Source organism: Bombus flavifrons, chromosome 15, assembly GCF_040668555.2.
Source record: "Bombus flavifrons isolate JBK064 chromosome 15, iyBomFlav1_principal, whole genome shotgun sequence".
Lineage (NCBI taxonomy): Eukaryota > Metazoa > Arthropoda > Insecta > Hymenoptera > Apidae > Bombus > Bombus flavifrons.
Genome location: NC_138456.1, coordinates 1820198 through 1837330, shown reverse-complemented (window position 1 = coordinate 1837330; position 17133 = coordinate 1820198). Strand labels below are relative to the sequence as shown.

The following is a 17133-nucleotide window of genomic DNA, read 5'->3' as shown; positions in this document are numbered from 1 at the left end:
ACTGTTTACCCCTATACGAATCGAAAGTCAATTTACACGCAGTTCTCATGCTCTGTTTAATTACGGTTCAGGTTGCGATCGTATCGTTCGGAAGAACTTCGACCAAGGAACGGGAAGAAACCATAATTCCTACGAATGTGCGCTACTGGCCGTTCGTCACGTTAAAAATTAAGGAAATTCAACAAGTGGAAATATTCTTTTCTTTGTTCTTTTTCCTCCTTTTCTTTCGAAACGGAAAAAGAAAGAAGACTCGAAAGAGACAGGGTATGCGTTGGATTTCAGGAACAATAACGTATGAAAATACGGCCAGCGGCGCAAATAAGGGGCCAATTAACTACTACAAAGAGATACTAATATTTATAGTACGTGTATATATATATATAATATGTACACACGCGGGCGCGTGATGCATCGAGATACCAATAACTGCGTAATAATCGTGACGCTTCATTTACGCTACCGTATAATAGCATATTTATGTATTACGAATGAAGTACGATTTGACAGAGTAGAGGAACGTGGAATACGACGGATACCGATCGATCGAGTTCCTACGCAAGCTTGTGTCTTTTCGTGTTATCTCGTTTGACCGTTATACGAACTTACCGCGGGCTTAAAGGAATCTGAATATTACGAAAATTGGAAATAAGCAGCGTCAGCCAAGTGTAATAACGTACACGTACTAAAGAAACAAAGGATTTAAAAACGTTCGAACTACACTTCGATTCGATGTGGTTCTAAGAAAGTTCGTCGCGCGATGATTGGTATTGCTGCGTGCAAATTTCTGATCAGTTGGAAATTGAAAATTTCGTCTCGTGATTACCAAAGGAATCGATATTACCGCGTTGACTCGCCATCCCATCGATTGAAAACGATTCGATTAATTAAACTTTGACCGATAGTCTGTGCGCCAAGGGTCTGATCTCACTCTAGTCGATCGAATATTTCGGAGAGTCGATGGAAAGGGGTAAAATATCATTAAGCGGTATTAGCATGGAATAAGAGTGTTTTTAATGTTTTCAACAACAACAGGTACAGTAACCAGTTTACCTGCAGTAAATACGTTGATAATTATTCCTTCGATATCCCTTTCTCATTCACGTTCTTCTTTCGCTCGATCATCTTCCTCTCCCTCGCATTCGATAAACATACGCGAATACGCGCGCACACGCACACACACGCACAGAGTTTTTCCGCTACTTCGCTGTTGCTATGTCTCGCGTTCGACTACTACTTAATTAAACCTCACTTATTACTGTCTTTTTGTTGCTTACCCATTTAAATCGAGTAAGTAAATTACACGAGTTGACTACACATTGTGTTTTACTATTCGGCTGTCTAGCTAGCTGACACTATACTAATTGCGTTGTGGAGTTGGGTTGATCTACTGGCTACGATTTCATGATCTTTCCAATAAACGCGTCATTCATCTTATCGTACGCGATCGTTTCTACAGTGAGAGATCTATCGCGTGTTCTATATGATCCTGGCGATTTCTCTGTAAAAATTATACACGGTTGTCGCATCGAAAGTCACGGTAGTTGCGTAAGGACAAGTGAGCAAGCGCCCTAACGACGAACGAAACAGCTTGGAAAGCTAACGAATACGGAGGTCGTTATTGGAAAGTCAGTAAGATCGTTGCCGGCGGGAATGCTGCTTACGAGGTGAATGTTGCTTACGCTGTGTCGAAGCTTCGTCCTCGGAACACGGAAAGTACAGAAGAAACATCAATTCCAATTGTATACGATAGCAATCTTTGCTGCGAACAGTAAATTACTTAACTCTCGAGTCAATTGAAAGGAATAGAAGCGTTCGGTGCGCAACTTACGCGGCCAAATAACACTAATGTGATGTCAATGAAAATAAGAATGCTAATAGCAACGATTATAAACTAATGGCACGTTCGACGAAAGAATATATTCAATGCTACTTGACGTATGGTGATGACGACGACGATGACGACGACGATGATGATGATGATGATGATGATGATGATGATGATGATGATGATGATGATGATGATGGTGGTGAAGAAGACGACGACATGTGATGGTGATGATGGTGGTAATACTTGTGTATGACTAACCATAATATCGATATTAAAATCACCTGTAACTGTCACGCGAGATATGTCGCTACACGCGTGGCTACATGCTAAATGGGAGGAAAAAGTCCCGTGTTCGGGGAGCCTGGTCGGCCGGGATAAATGTCCTGGAAGAACGTCTCTTTTCACTTGGTTGTAGATCTCGATCGACAAGGGCTCGCGTAAACGGGACTCCGTCCTTCCCGGTCTGTCGTAACTAGTCGACCCGGTTTAACGTTTATCCCGGTTTGTACTTTTTCAACACCCTCGAGACTGCAAAGTGTCCTCGTCCCATAATTGTCACGTATCGTTGAACGAACGAACGCTCGAGCGACCGCTCGAATCGGCGAGATCGAGGTCCTTTCGTCGTTCTCTTTGCTATTTTTCCTAACTCTATTTTCGTCTTTGAGTTTCGGTTCGCATATACCGCTTGGTACCTCCGGTCGTCGATTCGAGTGGGACGTGCTCTCTAACTTTTCGTCGTTTTTACAATACACAGGTTAACTCGACGGGTCAGAGCATCTCGTGAAAACGATTCGTATGAAATGTACTCGCAAAACGTACAGAAAGCTTGATCGTACGGGCTGAAATGCGATCGCGTAAATTCAAGCCGGTTGCATATACCATTGAAAGCTCATCTCTGAGTCTTTTAGCTGATTTCAGCTTACCTCTGTCGATGTACGCGTTGTTGAGGGAGCAAGAAAATTGAAACAATCTGTGTGCCGCGGTGAACGAAGGGGGAGTACGAGAATCTGATAAATACGCGTATCGAACGATTGGGAGCTCGATCGAACTAACTGGCATTTCCTTTTCCTCGACGCTTTTCCCCCGTTCCTTCTCTCTCTCTCTCTCTCTCTCTTTCTTCCTTCTCTTTCTTTACCAACAGTCGGGATATGTTTCGATCAGGTTGAATAAAAAAATATGGGATATCGTATTCGACTTATCAATACCGAGCGTTAATAAAGTACAGGTGGCAAAACTTTAGGTAACAACAGCACTAGCCGAGGGAAACGAACGAACCTTGAAACGAATGACACACGCGATAATCATCAAGGCCCGTCCGTTTTCTTTTCCAGTCGAAACCTAAACTCTCCTTCTAAAAACTTTCTATCGATATCGTTTATCAAAACTCTGTACGTATGTACAAAACGTAACGCCGATCGCGACCGCCGTGGGATCGACGATCGTTCCTCGGATTCTAAGAGTCTCGTCCTTTTAAGGTCGTCACGCAAAAATCGAGCTTGCGCATCGGCTGGACAAGAAAAACACGATCCCATTGGCGGGCCCCGTGATAGAAGAATAGTTTGTGCGACGATCGCGTTAACGTGGAAGAGTAGCAAAGGTGGAAAAGGAGACGTTATGCGTTTAGAAACGGTGCTGCGATACGACGCAGCGGAAGATAGAAGTGAGGTAGATGCCTGAAAAACTTGTATTAAAATTTCCGTGGGATTGAACGTTGGGCGTTTCCCGCGTCACAAACTATGCTTCTTTGGCGATCGATGATCGATCGACCGCTTTGACGACCGATTCAGGATTAATTATTTACAGACACAGGCCGTAGTCGGTCGATCTGGAGAGTAAACGTGATGTAGGTGGAAAACTCGGGGGAAATAAGGGAAATTAGCACTGAAGTTCGTATCCATCGGATTCTCGATAATCGCTCGGTACGATTTCTATCGAATGACGAGAAAATTTTGTTACTAAACGACGTTGCGACGATCGATAGTTCGTTGTCCCTCGATATCGATTGGAGGATCTCCTCGTGTCGAGAGTTATGTCGAGAGTCGGCTCGATCGCCGATTTTTCTTTTTTTGTTTTTTCTTGGTTACCTATACACATCCGTTAACATATACGCATATTTTTACATACATATATATAGAATTTATTTGTTTGTTAATTTATTCGTGTATGCATATGTGTATGTATGAATGTATGTATAATATATATATGTATATTTATATGTATATATGTACTGGAAGAACAAGACGCCGAACAAATTCGTCGGCCTGAAAGAAGCGCTACGTAAAACGCGTGGGTCCCATTTTGAAAGAGTGCCTTGAAAAACGAAAAAAAGGCCAGCCACGATGCACGACCTCGCATTTTTCCTTTCTTTCGTTCACGAATCTTTTGCATTTTCTCACCAGTTAGATTGGCTGGACTTTCTTCATTTCGAGCGTCCCTTTTTACACGCGGCAAGCTCTCCAAACGCGATAGGTTACGATGAGAATTTTGACGCAAGAAAAGTGTATTTATGCCGTTAAACACGATGGAAAGCTTGACCGTAAAAGCCGACATTCGAGTGCACCACACCGTCATAAAAGCGATTCATTTCAACTTTGATCTTCGGATAATTTCTTTCTCACTCGCTCGCTCTCTTTCTTTCCTATCACACATTCTCTCTCGCTTTCCGATCGATGGAAACAACGATGGTAGCAGCGATGGTTTTTGGTAGTGGATGGTAATGGTGGCAGTAGTGGTGAATCATTTTAGCGAGATCAACGATTGCAAAGTTACGTATACTTGTTCCTCTGTTTCTTTGCTTTCTCGAGTCACGCATGTGACTTTGGGTAAGGCCTCGCGCTTTGCCTCGATCCGGCACGACTGTCTCGTATCACCAAGCATTTCACTACCGAACTCTCGGAGACGTTCAATTGACTGACGTGTTTTTCTTCTTTTTCTTTTTTTTTCTTTTCTTTTTCCGAAGGTTCAAGCGTTAGTAGCAAGTATCCAGTGAAAATCATGCGTGAATACGAGATAATCGTTCAGACACATGTTAGTTATGTACAAGTCGTTACACATGCACGACACACACCGTTACTGTAAACCTCGATACTGGCCATCGACGAATAGCTTTGACACTGGTACTTTCTTGTCATTGAATTGTCCACGCGGTAACGAATGGGATCGATCGTAAACGCGAGAAATTTTTCACCGGGAGAAGATTAATTTTCGAAACGAAAAACGGTTTTAAGAAAAAAGTTCCGAGAATGGTTGCGAAGGTGTTAACGTGAAGTGAGGTCGCGTTGATGCTTCGCGAGTTTCGTTAACAAGAAAACTTTGAAAAGATGCTGGTCATCGAACTCTCTGCTCAGATCCGATTGGCGAGATTGCGGATACGTTGCCGCGTGGAAAATTCCTCGACGATATGATATCTAGAACCATCGTTACTGGGATACGGTTGAATCTTTTCGATCATACGAACTGTGTGTATATATATATATATATATATATATATAGAGAGAGAGAGAGAGAGAGAGACAGACAGACAGAGAGAGAAAAGAAGGGCCAAATTATTATGTTTTGAAACGGAAGTCAACCGTTCGCGGTAACGAGGCTCTGGAATCAGTTACAAAAGGAAACGTTTCAATTGTGCATATCTTATCTACTTCTACGTTATCGACGATATTCAACTCTACTAATAACTACAAACATTTATCATATATTACAATGCGTATGGGTAGAAGGTGGTATCGTTCCTGGGCTCATCACAAGCCACAGGGAGATTCGTTATCGACAATAAATAATGCGCGCAACTAATACGCCTCTAAACCTCGCAACGTCTACACTCGCTATGCGAAATATCTACTTTTAAGATAAGGTCAAATAATGCAAATTTGTAATAATACGTGTAATGCGTCCATATGCGTCCATCTGCGCTGGCTGAGTCGAAAATCTTGGTACAACCGAGAGTAGTTTGCTGTCCTTCCGTTCGAAGAAGGAGAAATGAATATATATGGAATATATATGTATATATTATATATATATTATATATCTACATAATATATGGAAAGTAGTTTTCCTTTGGAAAGAGAAGCGTATATTGTCGTTTCTTTGTTTTTCTCAGCGTACTACGATTCCCGAATCAGTCTGTATACATATATACATGAAAAATAGTAAAGGTAAAAAGGGGATGAAGAAAAGTAGTCTTACCTGATTCTCAGCCGTCGTAGTCGCCAAATCGTGGATCTGAATCAGTGGAAGCGTCTCAGTTTCTCGCGTTCTCTCTATCGATCGACACTCAATTCTACTGCCTATGGGATATAATATGCGTCTAAATCGTTCCTGCTTCTCTTCTCTTCGACTCTCTTTTTTTTGTGCAACATATGTTTCTCTTTTCTTTTTTGTTTTCGGTTTCTATCGTTCTGTATTTTCTTTCTTAATTTCGCGTTCATTTCTTTGTCGTTCGAATTTCACGGAGGGGGAACGATCGGTGAGGGGGCTCAAGATAGAGATCGGATTAAGGCACTCGGGTCTCTGTTGAATCGATAATCTTGTGAAACGAGGGGAAGGGGTAGCCGATTGCACGGAGAAAGTGGTGCAATCTGTTGCGCGAGAACTGCGCCAGTTCTATTCGTTTTCTTTTACTTCTTTCTCTCCTCTTTTCCTCTTTCTTTTTTTTTCTTTTTCATAGACGTTCTAAGTCGAAGACGCGGATCCACGAACAACTGGTCCCGGCGGCACGTCGAAGATCCATGATCGAGGATCAATACTCGCGGGAAGATACAGCAGAATCGAATTAGTTGATAAATTGTAAAATGATATGTTGCGCGAGTCGATATGTATTTAAGCTGTGTGGCCGACGCAGCTGAAAAACTGGTAGCGAACGCTCGGATATACGGAACGCTCGACTCTCGAGGAATACGTTCAAACGTCTACCAAATTGGTCCGTTAAGTACGACGACGAACTCGCGATATTTTGGCTTTCCGCTGCTCGACACTCCCTATTTCTTCGCCCTCCTCTCGCCCTCTTACTCGAGGGGTATCACACGTGAGGAATCACAGCGCGGCGTATAGGTATAAAACGAACTACGCTCTAAAGGTTCGTATTAAACTAATACTCGACGACGATATGTACACACCGATCCCAGCCTCGAAAAGGATCGGGAATCTTTTCATCTAAGACAGCTTCGAAGGCAAGATTTTCGCGCGTCTTACCGCGGAGAATTTTTTCGGGCAGACCCGTCCGAACTCGCGTTCGTTCATCCGTGTGAAACGATCAAAATCGGAAGAGGTTCTTTCTCCGTGCTCCGGGTACCAGGTGTATTCGTACGCTCGGGAGAACTTCCAGTCCACCATCGATGCTTCCGATGTCGTTCGCGAGTTCCTCTTCCTTTTCCGGTTCTATCGACCTTGACACATCGAGCTTCGTTAAATCATACAAGCGTAACCGTCAGTGATTCGTGGATTACGGACTTCGCTCGAGCGTACGAATCGAAAGGGACAGGATTGGAAGACGGTCACTTTTTCCGAAATCGGCGACGAAACGAAACCAATTTGCTCGCGATTAACCCTTTGCGCACGGCCCACTTGTTCGACAGAATGATCGACAAAACTCGCTCCTCGATATCCGTAGCTAGAGATCAACGCAGTTTTGTGTGGAGACTCGATCGAAAAGATCCCTCTACCAAGTGCAAAGGGTTAAAAGGGGTTGACGCGCGGTTAAGCCGCTCCTCCGCGTTCTCGTTGGCAATGAGAAATCACAGGAGGTAAAACGGGATCGAATGGAGAAACGAGTAGTGCGGGCGATCCCTCCGCCGCGAGAACCGCCGAGGAATCGTCTGGGGCGAGATGGGCCCGCTGGAGATTTGACAAAAAAAAAAAAAAACTGTGTACATATCGAATTTATTAAACTTTACTCTTACTTGCTGGTTAGAGTGCGCCAGGAGTGGTCTAACTAAGATGCATGCGCTACAACACATCCGCTGGCTATCTTAAACCGCTTAAGAAGCAACATGGAGCGACAGAAAAAGGAAAGTAACTTTCAAAATTCTATTCGTCTACGCGTAATGCGTAACGCGTACGCGCGACGCATACCGGAGGAGGGCACGCCGCTCTTCGGTTCAACGGAAACTGTTCGTTCTTTTTATTTCACTCTTTCCGCGAAAGCGAATCTTCCAAGTGACGATCGTTTCCATACAAACGGAAGTTATTCGTTCGTTGGGATTTTTCGGGGATATCGTGCAAGATATTTTGTCGCGATCTTCACGTGTGTCGGTCACGTTTTTGTGACGCTTCGCAAAATGTCCAAGCGAGGTGACGGCGATTCGCGAGTACCCGAGAAATAGGAGTAGCCGAGGGTAGAGGGTTGGATGCGCGGTACAAGGTGAATCGGAGTTGCGAACAAACGCGGCGAATGCAAAGGGCACGCAACGCTCGTGTTCCGACCAACCAGAGAGCGGCGTGAAACGAATGCCTACCGGGGTTAACGAGGCTAATTACGGCTTAATATTAATTAGCCAATTAGCGATGCGCCCGCGGTACTGTGCCTCCGGCACCGACGGTTGCGCCAGCCTTCGACGCCACCGACCGAACGGCGAATAAAAAAAAATAAAAGAAAAAAGGAAAGAAATCTATGAATCTTCTACTAAAAAAAATTAAAAAAGAAAGGGGGAAAAATACAAAAAAGAAACTGATAAGAGAGAGAGCCATCACGGATGGCGGTAAATACTGATAGGTACGCTAATTCGAAGTTTAAGTGAGTTATAGAAGAGACAGAAACAATACATACGTGAGTGAGTGAGTCAAGTATTACACAACATGAAAAAACAAGGAAAATAAAAAAAAACATAGTTACTTCTGGCGAAAGTAAGAGAAACGATATAGTTAGCCGCGATGTACAAATACGATCGTAAAAGGGGTTTCTATTACGAAAGAAGGAGGAACAACGAAGAAGGGAAAAAAAGGTTGTCGTACACACAATACAGGTTAGCTACAAGTTTGAAACGAACTACTTTATTGGCAACTCATCTAGGCATGGAACTAAACTAATTATCCGTCGTTCTTCGCGTTCGCCGCCCTGCGTACTCTTGCTGTGTATCGTGCCGTGTCTCGATCCTTCCGCGGTTCGGAATCGTCCATGTATCGTATCGCGCGTTTCTATCGTCCCTTTTCTATCACGGGCATCGCTCGTTCAACGGATCCGCGTTTATGGCACAACAAAGTAGCGAAACCAAATTAAGATAACAACTATAGCAATGATTGGAAGAAGGAAAAAGAAAAAGAATTAAGAATGACAATGGAAAGAAAAAGTACGAACATAAAAGGTAAAAATAAAGAGGGAAAGAAAGAAGACGAAGATCGACAATCAGATTTCTCGAGCGTTCGTTTAAATACGCTCGTCTGTCTTCTCATCCCGATTACCAATGTATTTCCAATCCTTTCGAGTTTCCCTTAAAATACGTTGGAAACTCGCGATTCATCGGTAATTAAGATTACGATGGAAAGCAGAAAAATAGAAAAACAACGATCGATGACTATAACAACGATACGCAACAGCAACCATGATCGCAGTCGTACTTGCAGGGGTGACGATACCGGCGGTAAAAATAATCAACGATGATAACCGATAATAATAATGATAAAGTGTGGTGATAATAGTAGTAGTAGTAACGATGATGATGACAATATTAATAGTAATAATAGAGCGATAATGACAGTAAATAGTAATAAGGATAGAACGAGGTATACGGAATATCGGATAGCCATAAACGGAGGATTGTGTAGGGTGTGGGTGGTGGACTCGTCTAATCGAGTCGAGAGACACGTCTGATACGTGCCTCGGCGAGGGTAAATTATTTCTTTTTGTCTTCGTCTCTTTTCATCCGATCCCTCTTTCTCGCTCCGTTGTCCGCCTTGGTCGTTTGGCCGAGGAAAAAAACGGTATTTATCCCAAGGCTCTTTCCCTCCCTTTTATTTTTCGAGGAACGCTGCTTCGGCGTGAAAGAACAGCAGCAGCGGTAGGGGAGTTTAAGAAAAAGTTGCGGTATTATTACAGAAACGATCGATCTCCGTTAAGAGACTCGGATTCTCTGAAAAAGTTTTCCCTTTAATCCTCTACTCACTGCTGCTTCGTCGATAAACGATCAAGTATTTCGTTCGTAATTTGAAAATTTGGGTATCGGAGGAATTATATCGGATAATTGAAAGTTTTAAACGATTAAAAGTGATGGGTTTTGGAAGGTGGGCATTTTAATTTCCGTGTAAAGGGTATGCCAGCCATATACAAGATACATATACCAGGAAAAGAAAAGAAAAATAGAAACGATCGAATATTTGAAGTATCAGAGCATGACTGACGTGGCAGACATTCGATCGATAATATTTTGTGCGAATGTACATTCAGATTGATAACATTGTAATTAAAGGAAGAAAAAGTAAAACGTACTGCGTACGCGCACAAACATTCATTGACAAAATATTAAAAAAAAAAAATAAAAATAATTTCGAAGATAAACAAGAGAAAAGGGAAAAGGAAAGATCGATCGAATGATCGTTTCGATGAGACACGGTCGCGATGAAACGTCTGCAAGGAAGCAGAGCAGCGAGTTATACTATTCTTAAAACACGTATAATACAATGAAACGACGAGGGCGGTGAAGGAACAACGGGATTCGGATCTAAGATATTTCAACCAGCATGCTTCACCTACTGATCATTCTCAACTAATGGATGGTTAGCGATCATTAAAATACTAACTACGCTAAGAATTACTCTCGACATTCGCAATAAGTACATTAACGTGTGTACGTGTGTTTTATGTATGAGCATGTGCGTGTAGCGTATAAAATACATAATCACCGGCATATGTATGAGAAGGGATTTCTTTTCGGAAGGTTTTCAGGTAAAAAGAAAAGAAGGAAAACGTTCGTAGAGGAGGAACAGGTTAATCGTCGTCGATGATGTTTTCTTGTCGATTGCAAATGACGAGAAGGTTCTGCTCCGCGTCGACGAGGAAATCGATCGGTCGGATCGAGTGCCCCCGCGTTTCTTCCTCGTCGGAACGCGTCCTTCCGTTCTCGCGTCAAACGATTGACGTATTTCACGCGAGACCGTGGAAGCGTTCTTTTCCTTCCTTTCGACCGACATTTCGGAATATACGATCAATTTCCCTGAAAGGGAAAGAGGGAAAGGACAAAATAGAAAGAGGAGCAATTCTTTTTCAGAAACAAAGAAAGAAACAAATAAGCGGGACACGATGGAACGAAGAGGGTGCATGGTAAGAAGAAAAGGAAACGTGGGAGCTGCAGGGTTATAGGGTACACCGATATCGGGTTGTCTTCGAGGTCAGTTTTAAGTACGCACCCATGTTCTATCTCGAAACTGCGTACCATCTCGAAGTACGCAGACCGTGGAAAATAGAATTCGGTTGCACCGTGGTCTCTAGTCAAATCATCGCCTCTTGCTTGCTTTTTTTTCGCTAGATTACGCGCACGCGTGCACGCGTACCTGTTTCCGCGATTTCTCGTATTAAGGCGTGCTTCGTTATCTCACTCTCTCTCTTCCATACATTCGCTAACTCTTTTACTTCCTCACACTCTCACGCGTGCTCACTCTCCCACTCTCTCTTTCAAATTTTTTTTTTGTTTCTTATTCATCTAAGTACCATCTTATAAGTCATAAATATCACTCGCGAGCTTTGTCGTCGTTAATATTACGGTACATATTAAGTATATGTTTAAAGTATATATCACTAAAGAATATTACTTGTCGTTTGAAAGAGGATTCTTTCTTCGAACTTCTCCCGCTCCGCTATAACACGTTTTCGCCGCGTCGTTTTCTTTCTTTTTTTTTTTCTTTTTCTCTGTTCGCCGGAGCGGCGAATCTCTTTCCTTTAAATATCTCTTTACGCGTACAGATTATCGTCTCCCTTTTTTTTTTCTTTTTTTCTTTTTCTCACTCGATTCGTGTCATCACGCTTATCGTATCTCGTTAAACTTAAATAATACACAGCTTACAGTTTCAGTAGATCGCTTATTGCTCGAAGTTTCTCACATTTGTTTCGCGGCATCGCGTTCCTCTCGCCGACGACCACTCTCTCTCTCTCGTCGTTTGCTAGCGGCAAATCGCGGCGTCTGCATGCGCGGGACCATTTTGTTCGACCATCTTCCGCCCAATCGTTCGCGAATTAGAAACGGTATCATAAATAAATAGAAGAATCGCAGATTGCGATCGTCAATTTAAGTCTTGCGGAGACTCGTCTGTTCTCTCATCCGCTCGGTCGATCCTTCGCGCACCTGCATCGACAATATCCACTAGACGTAGAGCATTCTTAACGCTACAGCAACCGGATGATGCCACGTAAGAATTAAGCATTGACGTATCTCTACCATTATTTAGAGGTTCAAGAAAAATCAACTATCTCAATTTACTACATATTCATATAAATGTGACAAAAATCATATTTTATCAATTGTCGAGGAAAATGGTCGTTCGTGATAGCGTCGATAGAAAAAGGAAAGAAAGGCGGAAGAGCAAAGGGAGAATGAGGCGAAAGGGAAAAGAAATATATTTTCACGAGCGAAAAAGAGTTGGTCGAAGAGCGAAGGATCGATGACGAAGAGACGCGAGACGAATACACCGATGGAAAGGCGCGAGTCGATCGAAAGCGGCGGAAGATCGAGCCACGGAAGCAGTCGCCTCGATCGATCCCTGGTCGCGAAAACGAGAACAGCGTGACGCCTACGGATAGGTATAAATTAAGTATCGACTCGTTTTGTTTCGAACTCCTTAAAATTCTAGTCTTAATCTGCTTGAAACTTACAACTAGGATCGCTTAATTAACGCTGAGCTAATCTCAATCTTGGGTTCCTGTTATCTTGGTCGCGTTGCTCGCGACTCTAGTACACCTAGAAACGAGTATCCCTCAGAAATGTGTTTTCTTTTCTCTTTTCTCCTTCCCTTTCTCTGTATATCGCGGTTGAATCGCGGACTGCTCGTGCTACTCGCGCGATGGAGAAATATTGTCTTCCGTTACTCGAAGAAAAATATATGTATACCTATGCGCTATCTTATTTAAACGCGTCCCGTGTAACGCCTGTTTCGCACGCCTGCTTTTTCTCTCTACGTGTACGCGTGGTTGACCGTGCGCGTTTGCGACCGTGTGACCGAACGCGCGAACAGTCGTTCACCGAACGAAAGCGCGCAGCAACAAAAACGGAGACAAAACAAGAGGAAAAAAGGGGAAAAAAGGGAAGAGAAAAGTTAGCTGAGGTCGCGACGAAAGCTGACAAACGGATGGGCGAAGAGAGAAATAGACAGACGAACAGCTAGAACGTTTCCACATATGCTTCGTTTGGCACTTTGACCGAGGCGGAGGAGTATGTCGCGCGACAAACAGGAGAACTGCCTCGTTCTCTGGAGCGGAAGAAAGGGGTGTCGCGGACCGCGATCGTGTCGCTCTTTACAACGTGGAGCGTTCCTTTTCCACGTGCTTTCGTTCGGGTTTGCCAACAACGTCGCCCCGTGATTTTTTGTAAAAAGACAAAATAGGATATAGGATGGAGCCGACGAAAGAAACGTCGAAAAGAAAAGCAAAGCGAACGAATCCAGTGAGTAATCGGGCTCGCGAGGTCGTTCGTTCACGGTGTAACACATCCAAATGTTTTGTCCTCTTTCTCTCTGTTTCTCATTCTACCTCCCCTGTTTTATTGCTTCGTGGTCGAGATCCTTGAGAGTGGAACGGTCGCGAAACGACCGCCGATATCGTTTAAATAATTAAGTAATTAATTAGCATACGAGCAAGCGCGATTGAACAACGTCGCGCGTATCCTGCCAGGGACTGTGCTAATCTAACTAGGAACCGAATGTGTGGCGAGAATATCGTGGAACGCGTGAAACAATTACGATGGACGAAATCAAAGAAATTGAAAATGAAGGAAATAGGAAAGGAAAAGAAAAATATATACGAAAATTCGCGAACGAAGGATGCAATGTTATCGCAACAAAATATACGATGCGATCGAATTACGCGCGACTTGTTTCTCTTTTACATATGCACACATACATACAATTGTTCTCTCGTCCTCGCTGCCTCACACTCTCTCGCTAATAAATTAATCGGCAAGCGATAACGACGAGTAGTAAACGCAAGAAGAATAAGTTCGATTTTCCGGCTGGGAAATCCTCACGCCCTGGTCGAGGACACCACCTCGGACTCTGCGACGCTTTCGAGTTTATGTCCGTATCCGCTCTCTTCTCGTTTCTTTTTCTCGCACCGCTTTCCACGACTCATCCTTCTCAACGTATAAATTCTCGGTATATCTAACACGTAATGCAAATACGTGACGAAAGCAAAAAGAGATGTAGAACCGATAATCGATTACAAAAAGGACAGCAGACATTTTTATCCATTCAATGGGAAGACGATGTCGAAAGTTTTCGCGCTGACCCGAACGCGAAATATTTTTCAAAGTGGCAGCCAGATAAGTATAGAATCGGCGAGGAAGAGGAAAAGAAACCGAGAATCGTCCGAAGGAACGAAGACACCCGCGTCGCGAGGAAGAGTCAGCGGAGACTCGGTCGGCGCAAGATTTCCGATCGCAGAGCCGACGTTGGGTGAAAGGCGACCGAAGCAACGGCGTTTAAACGTACATGCCCATTCCATACATGGAACCCCAGTCGACGCCCTGGAAGCTGGACATGTCGACGTTGGTGAGCGAGTATCCCTGGTAGGGGTTGGCGGGCGCAGCCGCAGCCGCGGCAGCCGCTGCAGGAGTGGCTGCTGCCGCGGCAGCTGCGGCGGCGGCGGCTGCCGGTGGAGCCGGAGCTGGGGCCGGCGCTGCTGCGGCTGCGGCTGCGGCGACCGCCGCCGCGGGGATCGGGTACGGCGCGTATCGATAAGCGGACAAAGCCGGGTAACTGCTGGCGAACAGTTTTCCGTATCCGGCGACGGCGTTTTGAACCTGGGCAGCCGCAGCCGCGGCCGCGGCAGCTTGCACTTGGGCCTGCGCCTGAGCCGCGACGATCTGCGAGGCCGCGGCAACCGGCAGTGGAGGCTGTGGCGCCAGTCGAACGCCCAACGCTCCCAAAACCACCCTCTTGCCGAGGGTCAACGCGCCTGGTTGAACCGCCTCCTTGGGTTGAGCCTTCTTGCACTCGACTTTCTTGTTTTTGATCGTATGGAAGTGGATCTCGCACACGCGGTCCACCACGTCCTCATTCTCGAACGTGACGAATCCGAAGCCACGATGTCGCTTTGTCTGTTGGTCCATCAGCATCACCGTTTCCTCCACCTTGCCGAACTGGTTGAAGTAGGCCTTCACTTCGTCGCTACTAGTGTCCTGACTCACGCCGCCGACAAAGATCTTCTTCGTGCGATTCGCCTGTTTCGCGCGGTTCTTCGGCGTCGCGTGTTTAGGGTCGATCTTCTTCCCGTCCAATGTGTGGATTGGACACTTCAGCACCTTGTCCACGCTACCGGGCTCGGCGAACGTGATGAAACCGAAGCCGCGACTACGCTGTAACCGAACAAGCCAGAACGGCCACGATGCACAACGACCGTCTCTTCCAACTTCCCCGTCTCTCTCTCTCTCTCTCTCTCTCTCTCTTTCTCTCTCTGTCTCTTACACACACGCACACACACACGCACACACGCGCGTTCTCTCTCAGTCTGCACGCACGCTTTCGCTGCTTCCTATATCGAGTGTCCCTTTCTTTAACTGTATTCGACAACCTGCCTATAGTCTATGGATATTGCTTCGTTTTTCCGTCGATCTAATCCGGCGAGACGTCGATTTCGCCTGTACTTTTATAAAACGCACGCGGCGCTAGAAACGCGTCGCGAATATTTTCGTATCGTTCAGTTTTTTAGTAGACTTGCTTGTGACGAGAAAACTCTTTTATTACCGTCGCGTTCCGTCCAAAAAGTATCCTGTCTCGTTTATCTCGATATCGTACTCTGTATTGTAAAATAGGTACCATAAAATCTCCTTTTATGTACAGTTAACTAATTACTACCAAACTACCGTTTACATGCAAGACTGTCCAAGCCAATGTAAGACAAACATTCTAGGATTACGTGAGACAAGGACTTCGAATAAATATGATAAGAATCAACTGAAGTTACGGTCGTTAATTGCATCGCTACCGAATACGAGTAATATATGTATAATCTATGCCCACAGTCCTCGTTCGTGATTTCTCTCGAATCCCGTGCGAACGTATCTTTTAGAAACGAGCCTCTGCCTCTTTTCCACCTTTTACAAGTTTTAAATACATGTTTTAATACAGTAAAATACCAAAATACGATTCTACTTCCTTTACACTGTCTCAGCAATTAGTTACATCGATTAGTACAACTTTCTGTCTACGATCTACTGTGTGAAGTCTCGTGCAAAAGTGGAAGGAAGAAACTGGTGCATCGAATCTCCTCGAGGCGAATTGCGTTTTCATCTTTTTTTTCTTTCTCTTTCTCTTTTTTTTTTCTTTTTACCCCCTTCCCATTACCGATCCCGAATCTTTTTCCTTCGATGCGAACGGTTTGACCTATCGAGGAGGAAATGGACAAGAATTTGAACGCGTCGGTGGCCCGTTCCCGAGCTTCTTCATCTTTTCTACGTTTCCTCGGTATCTTTCAAACGCGAGATGTTTTCAGGAAACATCTGATAATTTCGGCAAAGTTCTATTATCACGATTTTGATTGTGGAAGCTCGACGAAAATTTCGGGCCAGCGACTGAGATGGACAAGCCGACGGAGAGCTTCCATCGAGTAAACCGACCTGTGTAACCGGATCCTTCATGATCAGGACATCGGTGACGGTACCGAACATGCCAAAGTATTCCCTGAGCTTCTCGCTGCTGGTCTGCCAAGACAACCCACCGACGAAGAGTTTGCCAGGTGCCGGGTCGCCGCCATTCGGTGTACTCCTGCCGGAGCTGCCGGAATGGCTACCGTTTATAGGCACCAGGGCATTGTGAAAATCGTGTTCGATCGCACCGTTCGCCGCCTCCATGCCGGCGCTGAAACACACATCGTATTCGTCGTCGATTAGACATTGCATTTGACTTTTATTCGTTGATATTTCTATCGTCGGAAGAAATATAAAATATGAAGGAGGATAGGGAGACAAAGAAGGAGAAAAATTAGAAGAGAAAGAGGCATGAGATTAATCTTAGTCGAAGGTTTCAGGTTTTCGTTGCTTGGTAAAACAGAATTTTCAGAAATCGAGTTTTCAGGGTGTAAGAATCGTCATTTTTAGGTGACGTTTAACATACAAAATTAATAGGTAATTGCACAGCAAGGGACTTGAAATTTCTCGTACGTACTTAGTTAT

General features: G+C 44.4%; 1 protein-coding gene across 6 annotated transcripts in view; it reads right to left on the bottom strand.

Annotated features, from left to right (window-relative positions):
- Positions 1 to 988: 988 nt before the first annotated feature.
- msi (RNA-binding protein musashi) overlaps positions 989 to 17133 on the bottom strand; it is a 132079-nt gene continuing 115934 nt past the window's right edge. For all 6 annotated transcript variants that reach the window (XM_069128532.1, XM_069128533.1, XM_069128534.1 and 3 more), the window contains 2 exons: positions 16579 to 16819; positions 989 to 15318 (listed from right to left, as the gene is read on the bottom strand). In XM_069128532.1, coding sequence (XP_068984633.1) covers positions 14443 to 15318; positions 16579 to 16819 — 1117 coding nt within the window. In that variant the 3' untranslated portion in view covers positions 989 to 14442. The remainder of the gene's footprint in view (positions 15319 to 16578; positions 16820 to 17133) is intronic.